Source organism: Coregonus clupeaformis, chromosome 4 (genome assembly GCF_020615455.1).
Source record: "Coregonus clupeaformis isolate EN_2021a chromosome 4, ASM2061545v1, whole genome shotgun sequence".
Taxonomy (NCBI): domain Eukaryota; kingdom Metazoa; phylum Chordata; class Actinopteri; order Salmoniformes; family Salmonidae; genus Coregonus; species Coregonus clupeaformis.
This window is the reverse complement of record NC_059195.1, coordinates 15,536,646-15,560,828: the sequence shown is the minus strand read 5'-3', so window position 1 is coordinate 15,560,828 and position 24,183 is coordinate 15,536,646. Positions and strand designations below refer to the sequence as shown.

General features: G+C 42.3%; 1 protein-coding gene across 1 annotated transcript; it reads right to left on the bottom strand.

Moving 5' to 3' along the window:
• Nucleotides 1-612: 612 nt before the first annotated feature.
• On the bottom strand, nt 613-19,258 carry gtpbp8 (GTP binding protein 8 (putative)). Its single transcript, XM_041865763.2, has 7 exons — nt 19,120-19,258; nt 18,264-18,615; nt 6,747-6,845; nt 6,487-6,617; nt 5,278-5,377; nt 4,118-4,233; nt 613-1,236 (listed from the first exon to the last, which is right to left on the bottom strand). Exons 2-7 carry the CDS (start codon nt 18,579-18,581, stop codon nt 1,146-1,148), a joined length of 855 nt encoding a protein of 284 aa, XP_041721697.1. The 5' UTR covers nt 18,582-18,615; nt 19,120-19,258; the 3' UTR covers nt 613-1,145.
• Nucleotides 19,259-24,183: the final 4,925 nt, after the last annotated feature.

Genomic DNA, 24,183 nt, shown 5'->3' with positions numbered 1-24,183 from the left:
TTTGCCAAAAGGCACCTAAAGGACTCTCAGACCATGAGAAACAAGATTCTCTGGTCTGATGAAACCAAGATTGAACTCTGGCCTTAATGCCAAGCGTCACGTCTGGAGGAAACCTGGCACCATCCCTTCGGTGAAGCAAGGTGGTGGCAGCATCATGCTGTGGGGATGTTTTTCAGCAGCAGGGACTGAGAGATCCTTGATGAAAACCTTCTCCAGAGCGCTCAGGACCTCAGTCAGACTGGGGCGAAGGTTCACCTTCCAACAGGACAACAACCCTAAGCACACAGCCAAGACAACGCAGGAGTGGCTTCAGGACAAGTCTCTGAATGTCCTTGAGTGGCCCAGCCAGAGCCCGGACTTGAACCCGATCGAACATCTCTGGAGAGACCTGAAAATAGCTGTGCAGCGACGCGCCCCATCCAACCTGACAGACCTTGAGAGAATCTGCAGAGAAGAATGGGAGAAACTCCCCAAATACAGGTGTGCCAAGCTTGTAGCGTCATACCCAAAAATAATCAAGGCTGTAATCGCTGCCAAAGGTGCTTCAACAAAGTACTAAGTAAAAGGTCTGAATACTTATGTAAATGTGATATTTCAATTGTTTTTGTAAACATTTCTAAAAAGCTGTTTTTGCTTTGTCATTATGGGGTATTGTGTGTAGATTGATGAGGGGAAAAAAACTACTGAATCCATTTTTAAGTGGTAAAGGGGTCTGTATACTTTCCGAATGCACTGTACAGAAATAGCAGTTTGACTATAGTAAACAATGTACACAAACACTAAAGGTGAAGAGGTTCTTCTGGGAAATTGTCTTCAGGTCAGCTATTAGTTTGGCTCTGTTCCCAAGGTGAAAATTCCAGTAGAATCACACAGTACCGTGTCCATAAGAAAGCAGGGGAAGGAGTTCTCAGATCAGCGGTCTGCTTTGTTATAATGGTTTAGGGGTCAGAAGAGAAACACTGTAGCAGCACATGAGCCAAGTATAGCAACTGATCTCCGGTCAGTTCTGAAATCTGTCCACAATAGGCTACTGTATCAGTGGTGAGAGCGTTCATAGATTGAGTTTGTATGAGCTGATTCCAAAGCAGTTCTCAGCTGTGCTCCAGTGTGAAGTCAAAGAGAAGGGGTGGTTAACTGGTCTCAGATCAGCTTTGACAAGTGTCTCCCAGCTGAATGCTCCCGGTCACATGGGTAATGAAACAACGGAGCAGGTATATCCCAGAAAAATGGAGAGAACTGTCAATCAGGAGAGAGAGAAAGAGATCAATAAATAGCTGCTTCATCTTTTTGAAGACATCCAAACATATTTGCATGTATAGAATTGAGGAGGCGTGTTATACACAACACAGGACAGAGTAATGAAGTAGTTGTCAAAGTAGGTTTGCCTACGTGTGAAGAACAGTTAACATACAAGGGTGTATGCGTATGTGAGTTTACGAGCCATTATAAAGTGTTAGTAAATTAACGCATTAGTGTGCTGGTATCTGTAGAGTAGCACTTCAGTGGGTCTGTTATCAGTTCGTTACGGGTGTGAGATATTCTTCCGACACTCAACCTTTATAGAATGTGCGGCCGGCCGAAACCCCCAAGGCCTTGGCCGAGAGACTCACTCACTCAGTCAGTCAGTCACTCAGTCTCCCTCTCTGTGTCGCTTGCACACTGTCATTCCCCTCCCTCCCTCCACTTTCAATAACAGTGTGCAGTGTGTATGCCCGACCATACGTGCCACTGCCACCATTATCTCGTCTTATCTGATCACAGATAGCCATCTGACCCAATTTCCAAGATAGATAGGTTTTATTTACACAAATGCATGTGTGCCGCAATGGTGCACTTTTACAGTTTTCAATAAAGAAATCTAAACTGCAGTGCAGCTTACATAAGATAATATGTAAGCTGCACGGTGACATAATTCAGTCTGTCCTTTCCCATCACCTAAAGAATTAGGAAGATAGGTTACAGTCCAACTACAGCACTAACCAATGGCACACTTTCTGGTTTACAGTAAAGGCAACAGAGATTTTACAATACAATATCACTGTACTGTATGGTGTGGTTGGCATGACGATGGAACTGAAGCACAGTGTTCCATTACCTAAAAAGGTTGAACATGAAATATCTGAGATGATAGGCTATATATATATACGGAGTGTACAAAACATTAAGAACACCTTCCTAATATTGAGTTGTACCCCCTTTTGCCCTCAGAACAGCCTCAATTCGTCAGAGCATGGACTCTACAAGGTGTCAAAAGCGTTGCAAAGGGATGCTGGGCCATGTTGATTCCAATGCTTCCCACAGTTGTGTCAAGTTGGGTGGTGGACCATTCTTGATACACACGGGAAACTGTTGAGTGTGAAAAACCCAGCAGCATTGCAGTTCTTGACACAAACCGGTGCGCCTGGCACCTACTACCATACCCCGTTCAAAGGTACTTAAATCCTTTGTCTTGCCCAATCACCCTCTGAATGGCACACATACACATTGTCTCAAGGCTTAAAAATCCTTCTTTAACCTGTCTCCTCCCCTTCATCTATACTGATTGCAGTGGATTTAACAAGTGACATCAATAAGGGATCATAGCTTTCACCTGTTCAGTCTATGTCATGGAATGTTTTGTACACTCAGTGTATATTTTGCATGTAAGCGGTCAGCATGCAGCCACACTTTATTCCTTTAGACTACAACTGCATCTGTGATGACCTTGGTCTAGTCATGTGATTGCTACAATGACATGGTGAGAGAGGGTGTGTCAGTCAGTCTCTTGCCAAATAAGTGGGACTAACTCTTTATCTCCTTGAATATTGAGCAATAGTAATGGCTTCTTTTTGTAAGCACTAACTCCGCCATGGCTTGTTGGGCAAAGCCTATGGGGAAAGGAATGGGTTTTTTGGAGGGTTTTCTGATAAACGCAGAAAATAAGGTCTGTGGTAAACATAGGCTTAGGAGGTCTTATGTGTTTTTTCTTTTTTCTATGAGATAATCTTCATCAGCTAATTTTGAAGCATTTATGTAATCAAAACCATTTTGGCGTTTATCCCAAAACTCCACTCTTTCCCCCGTAGGAATGGCTGAACGAACCAGAGGTAACTCAATTTTTAGGACTACAACACGAGCTCTATAACGATGTGTGTGTAATTCTGACATCACATTTACATTCTGACATGGCAAGTTTACACTGACAAGTCATCGGTCTAAAAAGAGGGATGTATATGGTGCACAAAGAGGGATGTATATGGTGCACAAAGAGGGATGTATATGGTGCACAAAGAGGGATGTATATGGTGCACAGAGGGATGTATATGGTGCACAAAGAGGGATGTATATGGTGCACAAAGAGGGATGTATATGGTGCACAGAGGGATGTATATGGTGCACAGAGGGATGTATATGGTGCACAGAGGGATGTATATGGTGCACAAAGAGGGATGTATATGGTGCACAGAGGGATGTATATGGTGCACAAAGAGGGATGTATATGGTGCACAGAGGGATGTATATGGTGCACAAAGAGGGATGTATATGGTGCACAGAGGGATGTATATGGTGCACAAAGAGGGATGTATATGGTGCACAGAGGGATGTATATGGTGCACAAAGAGGGATGTATATGGTGCACAGAGGGATGTATATGGTGCACAAAGAGGGATGTATATGGTGCACAGAGGGATGTATATGGTGCACAGAGGGATGTATATGGTGCACAGAGGGATGTATATGGTGCACAAAGAGGGATGTATATGGTGCACAGAGGGATGTATATGGTGCACAGAGGGATGTATATGGTGCACAGAGGGATGTATATGGTGCACAAAGAGGGATGTATATGGTGCACAGAGGGATGTATATGGTGCACAAAGAGGGATGTATATGGTGCACAGAGGGATGTATATGGTGCACAAAGAGGGATGTATATGGTGCACAAAGAGGGATGTATATGGTGCACAGAGGGATGTATATGGTGCACAGAGGGATGTATATGGTGCACAAAGAGGGATGTATATGGTGCACAAAGAGGGATGTATATGGTGCACAAAGAGGGATGTATATGGTGCACAAAGAGGGATGTATATGGTGCACAATTTACCAAAAATAGAAGGGTGTGTGGGTGACTTACCTGACCAGGAAGGGCTGTGGGAAGCAGCCAACAGTTTGTGTTATGATGTCCTGAAGTTGCAGCAGGTTAGTCAACAGCACCCCCTGGCGACACTTATCGATCTTGGTCACCACAATCTGCATCACACAACAGACAAAACAACAGTTTGACAAAGATACCTCATTAACAAGTGCCGATAGGCTATATGATCATGAATGAATGACAGGTTCTCATTGTGTGCTAGTCCAAATCAGATACGGTGTTCCCAATTCCCAAGCAAAATAAGTGGCTCTATGAGGAATAATAGCAAACGTTTTCAGTCATCTTCTGGGTGGTTTTGGAGCTGCAGTGGCTAGGCCTATATTTTATTTGCAGTATGACGAGTGCATCCATTCATTCCATGTAAGTACATCAATGGGATAATTTAGTCTGACGTCAGTCCTTTAGTCTGTTGTTGCTCCACAAGGTGGACATGAGCTTTATTTAAGATTCCATTTACATAATTTTAGTTATATGATCAAAGTGCTTAATAACCTGATAGCATGAATAATTCACAGCTTCATGCATTAAGAACAGGAAAGGGCCAATCAATAATGGCTGGATCCAGGACTGCAGTTTTTAAATAGCTGAGTGGGACAAGTTAGAGTGTTCTACATTAATCTGCTCTCTACACTGAGTGTGATGGAACTTGGAACATAACACACTAAGGAGGAGTGGGAGAGAAAAGGGTTAAATGACATGCAATGAAAATAGAGAACCTAGATTACAGCAAGATTCTGTACTCTTAACATATACAAGGACACAAACAACAGAACCCTGAGTTGTTTAACATGGTGGAACAAGCTCCCTCACGACGCCAGGACAGCGGAGTCACTCACCACCTTCCGGAGACACTTAAAACCCCACCTCTTTAAGGAATACCTGGGATAGGATAAAGTAATCCTTCTACCCCCCCAAAGAAAGAAAAAAAAAAAATAGAAAAACATTGTAAAGTGGTTATCCCACTATAAGGTGAATGCACCAATTTGTAAGTCGCTCTGGATAAGAGCGTCTGCTAAATGACGTAAATGTAATGTAAATGTTTAACAACAATGCCCTCATCTCATATGAAATATAGTTCCAATTAACATAGAGGTTAAGGTTTTGAAGAATGAACTGAGCACAGAGTATGTTAATCTCACCACGTAAGGCCGACTGAACTCTTCACACATCTCCAGGGCGATCATATCTGCCTCCTGCAGCCCAACACTGCCGTCCACCAAAAGGAAGGTCCTCACCAGACTGAGAGAAAAGTAACACAGCAGAGGGAAGCGTGATCATGTTACACATAAACAGACAAATGCATTCGATCTATATCAGGACTCTACAACTCTGTTCCTGGCGAGCTACTGTCCTGTAGGTTTTCGCTCCAACCCTAATCTAACGCACCTGATTCTAATAATTAACTGGTTGATAAGCTGAATCAGGTTAGTTACTATGTGGAGTTGGAGCAAAAACCTACAGGAGGGTAGCTATCCATCAACCGGGTTGGTGAGCCCAGATCTACACTGAACAAAAATATAAATGCAACATGTGTTGGTCCCATGTTTCATGAGCTGAAATACAAAATACCAGACATTTTCAATATGCACAAAAAGCTTATTTTGCTCAAATTCTTTGGACACATTTATTTACATCCCTGTTAGTGAGCATTTCTCCTTTGGCAAGATAATCCATCCACCTGACAGGTGTAGCATATCAAGTAACTGATTAAACAGCATGATCATTACACAGGTGCACCTTGTGCTGGGGACAATAAACGGCCACTTTAAAATGTGCAATTCTGTCACACAACAAAATGCCACAGATGTCTCAAGTTGAGGGAGTGTGCAATTGGCATGCTGACTGCAGGAATGTCCACCAGAGCTGTTGCCAGAGAATGTAATGTTCATTTGTCTACCATAAGCTGCCTCCAATGTCATTTTAGAGAATTTGGCAGTACGTCCAACTGGCCTCACAACCGCAGACCATGTGTAACCACACCAGCCCAGGACCTCCACATCCGGCTTCTTCACCTGCGAGATCGTCTGAGGGGTGGGGGAGGTGCTGAGGAGTATTTGTCTGTAATAAAGCCCTTTTGTGGTGAAAAACTCATTCAGATTGGGTGGGCCTGGCTCCCCAGTGGGTGGGCCTATGCCCTCCAAGGCCCACCCTTGGCTGCACCCCTGCCCAGTCATGTGAAATTCATAGTTTAGGGCATAATTTATTTATTTCAATTGACTTATTTCCTCATATGAACTGTAACTCAGTCAAATATTTGAAATTGTTGCGTTTAGATTTTTGTTCAGTATACTTACTGTACATTGATTGACGGCAACATAATGTAAAGCTAAAACATCCTGAAGACCTACTTTTTTCTTGAACCCAGATAGTGCTCCACCATCTCCACAAAGTCCTTGGGAGCCCTGTATCCATAACCAGGCATGTCCACCATGGTGAAAGCTTTGCCCACTTTGAAAAAGTTCATCTTCTTGGTATGGCCCTGAGAGAGAGTGGATAAAATGCCAGGTAGTGAAAGTACTTTAGAGAATGTATGGAAAGAAAGAGAGAGAGCGATAACACATGTAAAGATAACTAAGTTCTGCTGTTTATTGGGGGGGGGTTTACTCACTGGTGTTTTGGAGACTCTAATTTCTACGTCAGGAGCCAAGGAGAACAGAGCTCTGATGAGAGATGACTTCCCCACATTACTCCTGCCGATGAAACACACCTGGCAACGCACACACAATCACCATGATCAATATTACAATACAACAACAGCCAAGAGGTGTACGCACCTTAACAAGCTGATCAAATTGAAAATTATATATATATAAAAAAAAATAGTACAAAAAAACTATCACTTGAAGCCTACTGTACGTAGATCTTTGAAAACGAGATAAGTTCATCTTAAAGTGTTTATATTATGTGATGCTGAGCACACTGCTATGGGTTTGCAACTGTGTGTTGCCAGCCATGATAAAAATCAGTCATTTGTAGAGATATGACAGTGTGCTACTGTAATATCCCTGGAGTCCCAGGGAACAAATCAGAGCTACTGGAACCATCTGTCTCTCTGACACAAGATGGATGCAGAGTGCCGCTTCCCCGTGGGGCCGGGGGATAAATCACACTGACAGGGGAGAGGTGGTGAGCTGAGCGGTAACTAAAACCACGTGTCTCCCAGTCACTGAACCCTCTGGCTCTGCACCACTCCTCTTTCCAAACAACTTTCCATTTGGTGCTGCGGGGAAGAATCTAGGTTAAAGTCCTGGTCTGACTGAGGTTACATCAATCCATTTCAGAAATTGGTTAATTTATTAAGCCATGGCCAACGTTCCCTTCATTCCATTCTTATATGCATGATAGGATTAATCTGCCCATTCCACACACACTTCAGTCGTCTTTTTCCCCCCAGTCTTCCACCCACACACGCATGTGCACCACCCACCTACAGTGGGGAAAAAAAGTATTTAGTCAGCCACCAATTGTGCAAGTTCTCCCACTTAAAAAGATGAGAGAGGCCTGTAATTTTCATCATAGGTACACGTCAACTATGACAGACAAAATGAGAAAAAAAATCCAGAAAATCACATTGTAGGGTTTTTAATGAATTTATTTGCAAATTATGGTGGAAAATAAGCATTTGGTCAATAACAAATGTTTCTCAATACTTTGTTATATACCCTTTGTTGGCAATGACACAGGTCAAACGTTTTCTGTAAGTCTTCAAGGTTTTCACACACTGTTTCTGGTATTTTGGCCCATTCCTCCATGCAGATCTCCTCTAGAGCAGTGATGTTTTGGGGCTGTCGCTGGGCAACACAGACTTTCAACTCCCTCCAAAGATTTTCTATGGGGTTGAGATCTGGAGACTGGCTAGGCCACTCCAGGACCTTGAAATGCTTCTTACGAAGCCACTCCTTCATTGCCCAGGCGGTGTGTTTGGGATCATTGTCATGCTGAAAGACACAGCCACGTTTCATCTTCAATGCCCTTGCTGATGGAAGGAGGTTTTCACTCAAAATCTCACGATACATGGCCCCATTCATTCTTTCCTTTACACGGATCAGTCGTCCTGGTCCCTTTGCAAAAAAACTGCCCCAAAGCATGATGTTTCCACCCCCATGCTTCACAGTAGGTATGGTGTTCTCTGGATGCAACTCAGCATTCTTTGTCCTCCAAACACGACGAGTTGAGTTTTTACCAAAAAGTTCTATTTTGGTTTCATCTGACCATATGACATTCTCCCAATCCTCTTCTGGATCATCCAAATGCACTCTAGCAAACTTCAGACGGGCCTGGACATGTACTGGCTTAAGCAGGGGGACACGTCTGGCACTACAGGATTTGAGTCCCTGGCGGCGTAGTGTGTTACTGATGGTAGGCTTTGTTACTTTGGTCCCAGCTCTCTGCAGGTCATTCACTAGGTCCCCCCGTGTGGTTCTGGGATTTTTGCTCACCGTTCTTGTGATCATTTTGACCCCACGGGGTGAGATCTTGCGTGGAGCCCTAGATCGAGGGAGATTATCAGTGGTCTTGTATGTCTTCCATTTCCTAATAATTGCTCCCACAGTTGATTTCTTCAAACCAAGCTGCTTACCTATTGCAGATTCAGTCTTCCCAGCCTGGTGCAGGTCTACAATTTTGTTTCTGGTGTCCTTTGACAGCTCTTTGGTCTTGGCCATAGTGGAGTTTGGAGTGTGACTGTTTGAGGTTGTGGACAGGTGTCTTTTATACTGATAACAAGTTCAAACAGGTGCCATTAATACAGGTAACGAGTGGAGGACAGAGGAGCCTCTTAAAGAAGAAGTTACAGGTCTGTGAGAGCCAGAAATCTTGCTTGTTTGTAGGTGACCAAATACTTATTTTCCACCATAATTTGCAAATAAATTCATTAAAAATCCTACAATGTGATTTTCTGGATTTTTTTTCTCATTTTGTCTGTCACAGTTGACGTGTACCTATGATGAAAATTACAGGCCTCTCTCATCTTTTTAAGTGGGAGAACTTGCACAATTGGTGGCTGACTAAATACTTTTTTTCCCCCACTGTAATACTTTCCTCGAATCATATTTGAAGCCATTTTCAAATACAGTTGAAGTCGGAGGTTTATATACACCTTAGCCAAATACATTTAAACTCAGTTTTTCACAATTCCTGACATTTAGTCCTAGTAAAAATTCACTGTCTTAGGTCAGTTAGGATCACCACTTTATTTTAAGAATGTATGAGAGTATGATTTATTTCAGCTTTTATTTCTTTCATCACATTCCCAGTGGGTCAGAAGTGTACATACACTCAATCAGTATTTGGTAGCGTTGCCTTTAAATTGTTTAACTTGGGTCAAACATTTCAGGTAGCCTTCCACAAGCTTCCCACAATAAGTTGGGCGAATTTTGGCCCATTCCTCCTGACAGAGCTGGTGTAACTGAGTGAGGTTTGTAGGCCTCCTTGCTCGCACACACCTTTTCAGTTCTGCCCACAAATGTTCTATAGGATTGAGGTCAGGGCTTTGTGATGGCCACTCCAATACCTTGACTTTGTTGTCCTTAAGCCATTTTGCCACAACTTTGGAAGTATGCTTGGGGTCATTGTCCATTTGGAAGACCCATTGCGACCAAGCTTTAACTTCCTGACTGATGTCTTGAGATGTTGCTTCAATATATCCACATAATTTTCCTTACTCATGATGCCATCTATTTTGTGAAGTGCACCAGTCCCTTCTGCAGCAAAGCACCCCCACAGCATGATGCTGCCACCCCCGTGCTTTATGGTTGGGATTGTGTTCTTCGGTTTGCAAGCTGTCCCCTTTTTCCTCCAAACATAACGATGGTCATTATGGCCAAACAGTTCTATTTTTGTTTCATCAGACCAGAGGACATTTCTCCAAAAAGAAGCAGTGGCTTCTTCCTTGCTGAGCGGCCTTTCAGGTTATGTCGATATAGGACTGGTTTTACTGTGGATATAGATACTTTTGTACCCGTTTCCTCCAGCATCTTCACAAGGTCCTTTGCTGTTGTTCTGGGATTGATTTGCACTTTTTGCACCAAAGTACGTTCATCTCTAGGAGACAGAACGCGTCTCCTTCCTGAGTGGTATGACGGCTGCGTGGTCCCATGGTGTTTATACTTGCGTACTATTGTTTGTACAGATGAACGTGGTACCTTCAGGCATTTGGAAATTGCTCCCAAGGATGAACCAGACATTGGCTGATTTCTTTGGATTTGAAGAGGCACTGAGTTTAAAGTAGGCCTTGAAATACATACACCGGTACACCTCCAATTGACTCAAATTATGTCAATTAGCCTATCAGAAGCTTCTAAAGCCATGACATCATCTTCTGGAATTTTCCAAGCTGTTTAAAGGCACAGTCAACTTAGTGCATGTAAACTTCTGACCCACTGGAATTGTGATACAGTGAATTATAAAAGTGAAATAATCTGTCTGTAAACAATTGTTAGAAAAATTACTTGTGTCATGCACAAAGTAGATGTCCTAACTGACTTGCCAAAACTATAATTTGTTAACAAGAAATGTGTGGAGTGGTTGAAAAACAAGTTTTAATGACTCCAACCTAAGTGTATGTAAACTTCCGACTTCAACTGTATATTTTTCCCAAACATATTTCAAATACCCTCAAATAATCGCCATTAAAGTTGGGCAAAAAGGAAAATGTTTATATACAATGATATGAATAGATGTTTTCAGTAAATGTTCATTGAATGTTTTATTCTAGTAGGTCATAAAATCAAGATGGAGGAGAGCCTCATGTCTCATCTTGGGTCAGCAACATCTGTCTGTTTCACTCTTGATCTCTGGTCCAGTCGTCAAATGAAATCATACAACCAAAGTCAACATTGTGGTCACCGATAACGGCAGTAACATGGTTGCTGCTTTTGCTAATTTTGAAGATGACACAACCTCTGAAGAAGAGGGTACTGATGAAGGTTTGCAACCTGTAAATTCCACTGACCTTGATGAAGTTCACTTTCCACAGCATGAAAGATGCTTTGCTCACACATTACAGCTCCACATTAAAGATGGCCTTAAATCTACAGATAACCTCAGCAAAGCCATTTCCAAAGCCTCCAACATTGTCTCCCACTACCGCAAGCCCACATTTGCACAGGATCTCCTCAGTGTTTCCCCTACAGTGCCTTCAGAAAGTATCCATAGCCCTTGACGTATTCCACATTGTTTTGTTACAGCCTGAATTCAAAATGGATTAAATATATATTTCTCTCTCACCCATCTACATAAATACCCCATAATGACAAAGTGAAAACATGTTTTTAGAAATGTTGGAAGATTTATTGAAAATTAAATACAGAAATATCTCATTTACATAAGTATTCACACCCCTGAGTCAATACTTTGTAGAAGCACCTTTGGCAGCGATTACAGCTGTGAGTCTTTCTGGATAAGTCTCTAAGAGCTTTCCACACCTGGATTGTGCAACATTTGCACAAATTCTTCAAGCTCTGTCAAATTGGTTGTTAATTATTGTTAGACAACCATTTTCAGGTCTTGCCACAGATTTTCAAGTAGATTTAAGTTAAAACTGTAACTCGGCCACTCAGGAACATTCACCTTCTTCTTGGTAAGCAACTCCAGTGTAGATTAGGTTATTGTCTGGCTGAAAGGTGAATTCTGTGGAAAGCAGACTGTACCAGATTTTCCTCTAGGATTTTGCCTGTGCTTAGCTCCATTACATTTCTTTTTTATCCTCAAAACCTCCCCAGTCCTTAACGATTACAAGCATACCCATAACATGATGCAGCCACCACTATGCTTGAAAATATGGAGTGCGCTACTCAGTAATGTGTTGTATTGGATTTGCCCCAAACATAAGACTGCATTCAGGATTTTTTTTTATTGCTTTGTCATATTTTTTTGCAGTATTACTTTAGTGCCTTGTTGCAAACAGGATGCATGTTGTGATATTTTTATTCTGTGCAGGGCTTCCTTCTTTTCACCATGTCAATTATGTTAGTATTGTAGAATATCTACAATGTTTTGGATCCATCCTCAGTTGGACGCCTGTATCTTTGTAGTGACTGGGTGTATTGATACACCATCCAAAGCGTAATTAATAACTTCACCATGCTCAAAGGGATATTCAATGTCTGCTTTTTTCCCCCCTACCCATAGGTGCCCTTCGTCGCGAGGCATTGGAAAACCTCCCTGGTCTTTGTGGTTGAATCTGTGTTTGAAATTGACTGCTCAGCTGAGGAACCTTAAAAAGATACAATTATGTGAGGGGTACAGAGATGAGGTAGTCGTTTAAAAATCATGTTAAACACTATTATTGCACACAGAGTCCATGCAACTTATGTGACTTGTTAAGCAAATTGTTACTCCTTAACTTATTTTAGGCATGTCAAAACAATGGGGTTGAATACTTATTGACTCAAGACATTTCAGCTTTTCATTTGTAATTAATTTGTAAACGTTTAATACAAATAGAATTATACGTTGATGTTATAGGGTATTTTGTGTAGGCCAGTGACCCAAAAATCTAAATGTAATCAATTTTAAATTCAGGCAGTAACAACAAAATGGGGAAAAAGTCAAGGAGTGTGAATACTTTCTGAAGGCACTGTACAGTGAGGGAAAAAAGTATTTGATCCCATGCTGATTTTGTACGTTTGCCCACTGACAAAGAAATTATCAGTCTATAATTTTAAATGGTAGGTTTATTTGAACAGTGAGAGACAGAATAACAACAACAAAAATCCAGAAAAACGCATGTCAACAATGTTATAAATTGATTTACATTTTAATGAGGGAAATAAGTATTTGACCCCCTCTCAATCAGAAAGATTTCTGGCTCCCAGGTGTCTTTTATACAGGTAACGAGCTGAGATTAGGAGCTCACTCTTAAAGGGAGTGCTCCTAATCTCAGCTTGTTACCTGTATAAAAGACACCTGTCCACAGAAGCAATCAATCAATCAGATTCCTAACTCTCCACCATGGCCAAGACCAAAGAGCTCTCCAAGGATGTCAGGGACAAGATTGTAGACCTACACAAGGCTGGAATGGGCTACAAGACCATCGCCAAGCAGCTTGGTGAGAAGGTGACAACAGTTGGTGCGATTATTCGCAAATGGAAGAAACACAAAATAACTGTCAATCTCCCTCGGCCTGGGGGTCCATGCAATATTTCTCCTCGTGGAGTTGCAATGATCATGAGAACGGTGAGGAATCAGCCCAGAACTATACGGGAGGATCTTGTCAATGATCTCAAGGCAGCTGGGACCGTAGTCACCAAGAAAACAATTGGTAACACACTACGCCGTGAAGGACTGAAATCCTGCAGCGCCCGCAAGGTCCCCCTGCTCAAGAAAGCACATACAGTGGGGAGAACAAGTATTTGATACACTGCCGATTTTGCGGGTTTTCCTACTTACAAAGCATGTAGAGGTCTGTAATTTTGATCATAGGTACACTTCAACTGTGAGAGACGGAATCTAAAACAAAAATCCAGAAAATCACATTGTATGATTTTTAAGTAATTAATTTGCATTTTATTGCATGACATCAGTATTTGATACATCAGAAAAGCAGAACTTAATATTTGGTACAGAAACCTTTGTTTGCAATTACAGAGATCATACGTTTCCTGTAGGTCTTGACCAGGTTTGCACACACTGCAGCAGGGATTTTGGCCCACTCCTCCATACAGACCTTCTCCAGATCCTTTAGTTTCGGGGCTGTCGCTGGGCAATACGGACTTTCAGCTCCCTCCAAAGATGTTCTATTGGGTTAAGGTCTGGAGACTGGCTAGGCCACTCCAGGACCTTGAGATCCTTCTTACAGAGCCACTCCTTAGTTGCCCTGGCTGTGTGTTTCGGGTCGTTGTCATGCTGGAAGACCCAGCCACGACCCATCTTCAATGCTCTTACTGAGGGAAGGAGGTTGTTGGCCAAGATCTCGCGATACATGGCCCCATCCATCCTCCCCTCAATACGGTGCAGTCGTCCTGTCCCCTTTGCAGAAAAGCATCCCCAAAGAATGATGTTTCCACCTCCATGCTTCACGGTTGGGATGGTGTTCTTGGGGTTGTACTCATCCTTCTTCTTCCTCCAAACACGGCGAGTGGAGTTTAGACAAAAAAGCTATATTTTTGTCTCATCAGACCACATGACCTTCTCCCATTCCTCCTCTGGATCATCCAGATGGTCTTTGGCAAACTTCAGACGGGCCTGGACATGCGCTGGCATGAGCAGGGGGACCTTGCGTGCGCTGCAGGATTTTAATCCATGACGGCGTAGTGTATTACTAATGGTTTTCTTTGAGACTGTGGTCCCAGCTCTCTTCAGGTCATTGTCCAGGTCCTGCCGTGTAGTTATGGGCTGATCCCTCACCTTCCTCTTGATCATTGATGACCCACGAGGTGAGATCTTGCATGGAGCCCCAGACCGAGGGTGATTGACCGTCATCTTGAACTTCTTCCATTTTCTAATAATTGCGCCAACAGTTGTTGCCTTCTCACCAAGCTGCTTGCCTATTGTCCTGTAGCCCATCCCAGCCTTGTGCAGGTCTACAATTTTATCCCTGATGTCCTTACACAGCTCTCTGGTCTTGGCCATTGTGGAGAGGTTGGAGTCTGTTTGATTGAGTGTGTGGACAGGTGTCTTTTATACAGGTAACGAGTTCAAACAGGTGCAGTTATTACAGGTAATAAGTGGAGAACAGGAGGGCTTCTTAAAGAAAAACTAACAGGTCTGTGAGAGCCGGAATTCTTACTGGTTGGTAGGTGATCAAATACTTATGTCATGCAATAAAATGCTAATGAATTACTTAAAAATCATACAATGTGATTTTCTGGATTTTTGTTTTAGATTCCGTCTCTCACAGTTGAAGTGTACCTATGATAAAGATTACAGACCTATACATGCTTTGTAAGTAGGAAAACCTGCAAAATCGGCAGTGTATCAAATACTTCTTCTCCCCACTGTATACAGGCCCGTCTGAAGTTTGCCAATGAACATCTGAATGATTCAGAGGAGAACTGGGTGAAAGAGTTGTGGTCAGATGAGACCAAAATCGAGCTCTTTGGCATCAACTCAACTCGCCGTGTTTGGAGGAGGAATGCTGCCTATGACCCCAAGAACACCATCCCCACCGTCAAACATGGAGGTGGAAACATTATGCTTTGGGGGTGTTTTTCTTCTAAGGGGACAGGACAACTTCACCACATCAAAGGGACGATGGACGGGGCCATGTACCGTCAAATCTTGGGTGAGAACCTCCTTCCCTCAGCCAGGGCATTGAATATGGGTCGTGGATGGGTATTCCAGCATGACAATGACCCAAAACACACGGCCAAGGCAACAAAGGAGTGGCTCAAGAAGAAGCACATTAAGGTCCTGGAGTGGCCTAGCCAGTCTCCAGACCTTAATCCCATAAAAAATCTGTGGAGGGAGCTGAAGGTTCGAGTTGCCAAACGTCAGCCTCGAAACCTTGATGACTTGGAGAAGATCTGCAAAGAGGAGTGGAACAAAATCCCTCCTGAGATGTGTGCAAACCTGGTGGCCAACTACAAGAAACGTCTGACCTCTGTGATTGCCAACAAGGGTTTTGCCACCAAGTACTAAGTCATGTTTTGCAGAGGGGTCAAATACTTATTTCCCTCATTAAAATGCAAATCAATTCATAGTCACCCTTTGCCTTGACAGCTTTGCACACCCTTGGCATTCTCTCAACCAGCTTCACCTGGAATGCTTTTCCAACAGTCTTTGAAGGAGTTCCCACATATGTTGAGCACTTGTTGGGTGCTTTTCCTTCACTTTGCTGTCCGACTCATCCCAAACCAACTCAATTTGGTTGAGGTTGGGGGATTGTGGAGGCCAGGTCATCTGATGCAGCACTACACCACTCTCTTCTTGGTAAAATAGCCCTTACACAGCCTGGAGGTGTGTTGGGTCATTGTCCTGTTGAAAAACAAATGATAGTCCCACTAAGCCCAAACCAGATGGGATGCCGTATCGCTGCAGAATGCTGTGGTCATTGCTCATGTTTCTTGGCCCAAGCAAGTCTCTTCTTATTATTGGTGTCCTTTAGTAGTGGTGTCTTTGCAGCAATTCGACCCTTGTAGTCCCGTGTAGCTCAATTGGTAGAGCATGGCGCTTGCAACGCCAGGGTTGTGGGTTCGATTCCCACGGGGGACCAGTATGAAAATGTATGCACTCGCTAACTGTAAGTCGCTCTGGATAAGAGTGTCTGCTAAATGACTAAAATGTAAATGTAAAATAAAGGCCTGATTCATGCAGTCTCCTCTGAACAGTTGATGTTGAGATGTGTCTGTTACTTGAACTCTGAGAAAGCATTTATTTGGGCGGCAATCTGAGGTGGAGTTAATTGCCGATTTTCTGAGGCTGGTAACTCTAATGAACTTATCCTCTGCAGCACATGTAACTCTGGGTCTTCCTTTCCTGTGGCGGTCCTCATGAGAGCCAGTTTCATCATAGCACTTGATGGTTTTTACAACTGCACTTGAAGAAACTTTCAAAGTTCTTGAAATGTTCCATATTGACTGACCTTCATGTCTTAAAGTAATGATGGTCTGTCGTTTCTCTTTGCTTATTTGAGCTGTTCTTGCCATAATATGGTCTTGTTTTTTTTAACCAAATACGGCTATATCTTCTGTATACCACCCCTACCTTGTCACAACACAACTGATTGGCTCAACGCATTAAGAAGGAAAGAAATTCCACAAATTAACTTTTAAGAAGGCACACCTGTTAATTGAAATGCATTCCAGGTGACTACCTCATGAAGCTGGTTGAAAGAATGCCAAGAGTGTGCAAAGCTGTCATCAAAGCAAAGGGTGGCTATTTGAAGAATCTCAAATATAACATATTTTGATTTGTTTAACACTGTTTTGGTTACTACATGATTCCATATGTGTTATTTCATAGTTTTGATGTCTTCACTATTATTCTACAATGTAGAAAATAGTAAAAATAAAGAAAAACCCTTGAATGAGTAGGTGTTCTAAAACTTTTGACCGGTCTAAAACTTTTTTGCATGCCCCATGAAGACCCCACCCCAACTCTACTTACCAGACGTAAAGTGAAGTATGTCCCTCGCTCTCAAATAAACATCTGAATCCAACTTTTGTCCGAACCGCAACATATTCCTGCTGTGTAGACAGTGGTAGATTTCGTGGTAGGAAGTCTCACATGGTCTAATGGCAGCCTGCTGTCTAACTCAGCAGGAACATGGTGCGGTTCGGACGCTTATTTGATAGCGAGGGACACATTTCGCTTCACGTCTGGTAAGTGGCGTTCCTAAAGATTATACATATGCCTTTTGACAGGAAACTGCTATTTTGTGGTATGGTTATTTTCCGTCACCACCCACAACAACGATGCACAACTCAGGGAGTCCAACCAGATTCTGACGTTGTGTCCCAAAGCTAGTCAAACTGTGTGTCAAATGAAATCTAAGAGTCTATATTTTTTTGGGAAATTAAGGCATATAAATATTACATACCAGATTGCGTTAGTCTTGGATCCTCGCTTTAAACTGGCATGGTGCAATGCCACTGAGAAAACTGCTCTTACTGCAGACATCAATGATATCAATGATCTTGCCACAAAGTTCACCAGCACAACACAGGATGTCCCACACAGTGAGCCAACACCACCAGTGAAGAAGAGTAGATTGGGCACACTGTTTGGTTTCATGGAACAACAAAGCGTGGCTGCATGAAACACCAAAGAAGTGTTGAGGAGTACCTCATGACCCCATATCTTCCACCAACTACTGATCCTCTGAAATTCTGGAATACACACAGTCAAACATACCCAACACTGAGCAGAGTTGCTGCTGAGTACATACATGTACTAGCATTCTCTACAGCTGTGGAGCGGCTTTTCAGCATTGGAGGGTGAATCTTCAGACCAGATTGCTGCTCCATGTCAGACAAGCTTTTTGAAAAACTGATGTTTAAATTTTTTTTTTTTAACAATAGTATATTTTCGTCTTTCATGAGTCAATGTAAAATTGTAGCTGCATATTTTGATCTAAAAGTGAAATAAGACCTAGCCTATACAAGTAGTTTGTTATTTCAAATGAAACTACTATGTACATTCACAACTATTTTAGAATACATTCAACACACATCCCTCCACCTACCTCTGGCTGGTTCTGTGAGGGTGCGTGTTCCATCCTCACGGCGGAGGTGTGGTAATCGATCTTGTGTGAGGGGGACGGGGAGAAGAGTTTCTCTGCCTTGGCTATGTCCTCCACACTGGGCTGGAAGAGCTGGAAGTGGGCCCTATCCACTGAACAAGCCAAGTGGGGCTCCAGCTCACTGAAGGGGAACAGCAGGCCCCGGAGCTTCCTCTGGGGGAGCAGGGAGGCTTGATGGAAAGAAGCAAGGTTGTGAGCACCCTGCTGGGATGCAGTCCAAAATCCAGTCCCTGGCTTTAGCCATAGCCTCCTGCAGAACATCTTGGACTCTTGTTTTTTTGTTTTGATGTGTGATCTGCAAAGGTATGAGGTGTTAAAGGTTATATCTGTGTATTTGTATATATAGTAACAATTGTTGGTTGACTAATGTTTTGAATACCACTATGCACCGCCCTCACACAAGTGTGGGCAATTGTAATTATCACCTAAGCGCTTGAATAAAAAAACTATGGGTTTGGCACATCTGGTTAAGGGCTTCTAATTAAGCATTTCACGGTAAGATCTAAACCTGTTGTATTCGGCGCATGTGACAAATACAATTTGATATATTGATGCTCTGATGAAGTCACAACTGTCGAAACGCGTTAGCCTGCCCAGACGAAAATAAAAAGGAGAAATGAGGTGACGTCTTTAAAAAATATATTGTGCCGTCGTTTCCCAATGTTCTTGAACTTGGGATTTAATTTAAACTATGAGGTGTTATATTTTGTAGGTTAACAAATGACGTGGCTATGATTACATTTTATGGCAACTAGCTAGCTATCTGTTTACGTCGCAATTCTTAATTAATTAAACTTACCCAATGACTTGCTGCTATACTATGCCAATAATTCCTGCGCGTTTAAATGTGACCTGATTCGTTGTTAGATGTACAATTTCTTGTCAACGTCCTCCATGTTTGATTTTAGTGGTTACATTGAACTGCATCCGGCAGAAACAAGTAGACATGATTTATAGTTCTGCCTTAAAACTAACCCTCTCCATTGTCGAAGTGTAAAATCCATGAACAGTTATTTCTCACTTCATGTCACTCATATATATTATTGATGTAGTCCTAAAAAAATAAAGCCTCAGCATTAGTTTCCCCCAAAAAAGTGTATAGATTATTTACAGTTAGTTACTCTAACCACAATGAACCAAGCAAAAATGTCCACATCGGCATGCTGTGGTCTAAAATATTGCAAAATGTGCAGTTTTGTCACACAATGCGACAGATGTCTCAACTTTTGAGGGAGCATGCAATTGGCATGCTGACTGCAGGAATGTCCACCAGAGCTGTTGCCAGAGAATTTAATGTTCATTTCTCTACTATAAGAAACGTTGTTTTAGAGAATTTGGCAGTACGTCCAACCAGCCTCACAACCACTGACCATGTGTATGGTGTTGTGTCGTCGAGCGGTTTGCTTAAATCAACGTTGTGAACAGATTGCCCCGTGGTGGAGGTGGGGTTATGGTATAGGCAGGCATAAGCTACGGACAACAAACACAATTGCATTGTATCTACGGAAATTTGGATCCACAAGATACCGTGATGAGATCCTAAGGCCCATTGTTGTGTCATTCATCCGCCGCCATCACCTCATGTTTCAGCATGATAATGGATGGGCCCATGTCGTAAAGATCTGTACACAATTCCTGGAAGGTGAAAATATCCCAGTTCTTCCAGGACCTTCATACTCACCAGATATGTCACCAATAGGCCCTTTTCACGATGACGTCATCTAACTTCCGCCTTTCCGCGTAGCAGGTTAACTTCACTTCCGTTCGCCCGTAACCTGAGACTTCTCAACGAAAATACAACTGTTGACCACTAACTAGCAAGCTAGCTACTTGAAGAAATTCCAAAAGGTACGTTTAAGTTAAATTAGTAAAGTTAAGAGTAATAATGTTTACGTATATGCAATGGTTTGTAACTTGCTAACGTTATTGTTAATTCATAATTGTTCACTGCCTTAGTTACTTAAAAGTGGGCTAACGTTAGCTAACAACAACTTAGTACCAGATACCGATAACGTTAAAAGGTAGCGTTACATTGCTGCCTGGCTGTAATGTAACAAGTTTACTTAGCTAGCTATCTAACCCTTTGTTAGGCAGTTAGTTTATTCATGAATGTATAGTAACTCACCTATTCAAATACTGTTGTGCATGATAGCTAGATAAATATTGATTCCTGGTCAAAGCTGAATGTTAATTTAGCTGTTTCTTTTCTCTCGGTGTCTGTATCGCAACAGTATCCCATCCAACACCGAAGCATGGCACAATCTTCGAGAAGATGCTATTGCAGTGTACCATTTTGTTCAAACAACAAACAGAAATTCCCGTATCTGAGTTTTCACGATTTCCCTGTTGATGGAGAAATACGTGCCCGTTGGGTGAGGGCGATCAGGAGAGATGAGGGACCAAGTTTTAAGATTCTTCGTGGGAGCACCTTTGTTTGCAGTCAGCACTTTCCCCCTGAGGATAGATACACATCGTATTAAGTTTAATGATACAAAATCAGAGCTCAGACTGAGAAACAAACTGATCCACAGTGGAACTTTGTGGAATCATTCTTATTAAATCTGCAACCGCAGCAAAACACAACAAAAAGAAAACGTATCTATCTTAACCTATCTTATCATAATGTTAGAGAACTGTTTATCTGAGAAACCTGAAGCCGATGAGCCTCCTCATTTTTCTTCATGGACCTGTAACATCGCCCTCTCACTGTCACCTCACCGTTAACTACACTTGAGACTGTTTCAATACAGTGATTGGGAGAAAGGGCGCAGCATTAGCCATTAATACATTACTGACTCTTATCTTACGGTCGATACAAACAGCAGTAATATTAAAAAGAGGCTGCAAAACAGAAACTCGTCAGCTCATAACCTTCGCTAGCATAGGGCTAATTTAAGCTAAATAAAGATAAACACGTACCTTCATAATCAAACAGGTAACCTTCAACGAAGAACTTGTAGCCTTTATCAAGCTTCGATCTTGAAGTAAGGGACCACTTGTCAGCAAGTCGTTCTACGTCGTTAAGTCGTATTGGTGGCAGATGTGAAAGGGACTGGGTGAACTCCATAATGATGTGCTACTAGCTAAGCGTTCCTAAGCGACACCGGATGTAAACATAACCTGCATCGCGGCAGAACGGAAGTTGTCTGACGTCACGTGAAAAGGGCCTATTGAGCATGTTTGTTTTCTGATCCACGCCCCTACCTTTTCTTTAAGGTATCTGTGACCAACAGCTACATATCTGTATTCCCGTTCATGTGACATCCATAGATTAGGGCCTCATTTATTTATTTAAATTGACTGATTTTCTTATGAACTGTAACTCAGTAAAATCTTTGAAATTGTTGCATGTTGCATTTGTTCGGAAAGTATTCAGACCCCTTGACTTTTTCCACATTTTGTTACGTTACAGCCTTATTCTAAAATGTATTTAAAAAAATGTTTTTGTTGCAATCTACACACAATACCCCATAATGACGAAGCGAAAACTATTTTTTAGACATTTTTGCAAATGTATTATAAATTAAAAACAAATACCTTATTTACATAAGTATTCAGACATTTTGCTATGAGACTCGAAATTGAGCTCAGGTGCATCCTGTTTCCATTGATCATCCTTGATGTTTCTACAACTTGATTGGAGTCCACCTGTGGTAAATTCAATTGATTGGACATGATTTGGAAAGGCACACACCTGTCTATATAAGGTCCCACAGTTGACAGTGCATGTCAGAGCAAAAACCAAGCCATGAGGTCAAAGGAATTGTCCATAGAGCTCTGAGACAGGATTGGGGAAGGGTACCAAAACAATTCTGCAGCATTGAAGGTCCCCAAGAACACAGTGGCCTCCATCATTCTTAAATGTAAGAAGTTTGGAACCACCAAGACTCTTCCTGGAGCTGGCCACCTGGCCAGACTGAGAAATTGGGGAGAAGGGCCTTGGTTAGGGAGGTGACCAAGAACCCAATGGTCACTCTGACATAGCTCTGGAGTTCCTCTGTGGAGATGGGAGAACCTTCCAGAAGGACAACCATCTCTGCAGCACTCCACCAATCAGGCCTTTATGGTAGAGTGGCCAGACGGAAGCCACTCCTCAGTAAAAGGCACATGACAGCCCACTTGCAGTTTGCCAAAAGGCACCTAAAGACTCTCAGACCATGAGAAACAAGATTTTCTGGTCTGATGTAACCAAGATTGAACCCTCTGGCCTGAATGCCAAGCATCACGTCTGGAGGACACCTGGCACCATCCCTACGGTGAAGCATGGTGGTGGCAGCATCATGCTGTGGGGATGTTTTTCTGCAGCAGGGACTGGGAGACTAATCAGGATCGAGGCAAAGATGAACAGAGCAAAGTACAGAGAGATCCTTGAAAATAAACTGCTCAGGACCTCAGACTGGGGCGAAGGTTCACCTTCCAACAGGGCAACGACTCTAAGCACACAGCCAAGACAATGCAGGAGTGGCTTCGGGACAAATCTCTGAATGTCCTTGAGTGGCTCAGCTAGAGCCTGGACTTGAACCCGATCGAACATCTCTGGAGACACCTGAAAATAGCTGTGCAGCGACACTCCCCATCCAACCTGACAGAGATTGAGAGAATCTGCAGAGAAGAATGGGAGAAACTCCCCAAATACAGGTGTGCCAAGCTTGTAGCATCATACCTAAAAATAATCAAGGCTGTAATCGCTGCCAAAGGTGCAGCGTAAAGGGTCTGAATACTTATGTAAATGTCATATTTCAAATGTTTTTGCAAACATTTCTAAAAAGCTGTTTTTGCTTTGTCATTATGGGGTATTGTGTGTAGATTGATGGGGGGGGGGGGGCGGAAAAACAACTGAATCCATTTTAGAATAAGGCTGTAATGTAACAAAATGTGGAGAAAGTAAAGGGGTCTGAATACTTTCCGAAGGCATTGCGTGTGTGTATATATCTTTATCTTTATTTTTTTCAAACAGGACAAATCTGAAGGGGCACGTGCTCCCTACGGGCATGACTCCTCTGAAGGCAGCTCTCACTTTGCATGAATTAAGCCCATCTTTTCCCAGCAGACATGCCCACATTGGCATGATGTGGGCCCAATGTGGGCTGAAATATTGTCCCCTTGTAGGCTGTCCACATTAAGCTGATGCACTTTTTCAATTTAATAGTAATTAATTTATCTTCATTTCAATTTAATTCAATGCACAAATTGCATAATTTTCAAGCCTTAAAGGTATTTAGGGAACGTGATACATTATCATAAAGACAATCAAGTTTTTACTGTCATAAGGTAGGTTTCCATCCAGTTGGCGACAGATTTTAATGTGAATATTCAAAAAATCCACAAACAATACGCACATTTTCCCACCAGAGATGTTTCCATCAAATTAAGTTGTTGAGGATAAAAGGCTGTGCGTGATGACAGCACTTAAAAATAACTTTTGCGGTTAAATGTACTGAATAAAAATACGGCGTTCAAATGCTAGTCGGAACTAGAAAACTCAGAAATGTCCGACTTGCTGATTCAACGCGGCACTTGTATATAACTACAACTAGTTAGCAAGTCGGAAATGTAAAGGTTTCCTAGTTCCGACTAGCACATGAACGCAGCATTAATAAATTTAATTGGTTTCCATCGCATTTTCAACTCTACTGATGTTTTTGTCACAAAGAAATGTGTGCGCACTCTGGTCTTGGCATGTGCACTCTAGCCAACAGTTTACATATGTATAGTGTGCTTAGGCTAGCTGAATAAAATTATCATGGACAAAAGAGCGAGATTATTTTTATTTGTCAAGAGCGAGATTATTTTTATTTGTCAAACGATCATGTCACCAGAATAAGTCCCTCGACATTTATTGGAAAGGAGCATCAAGATCACT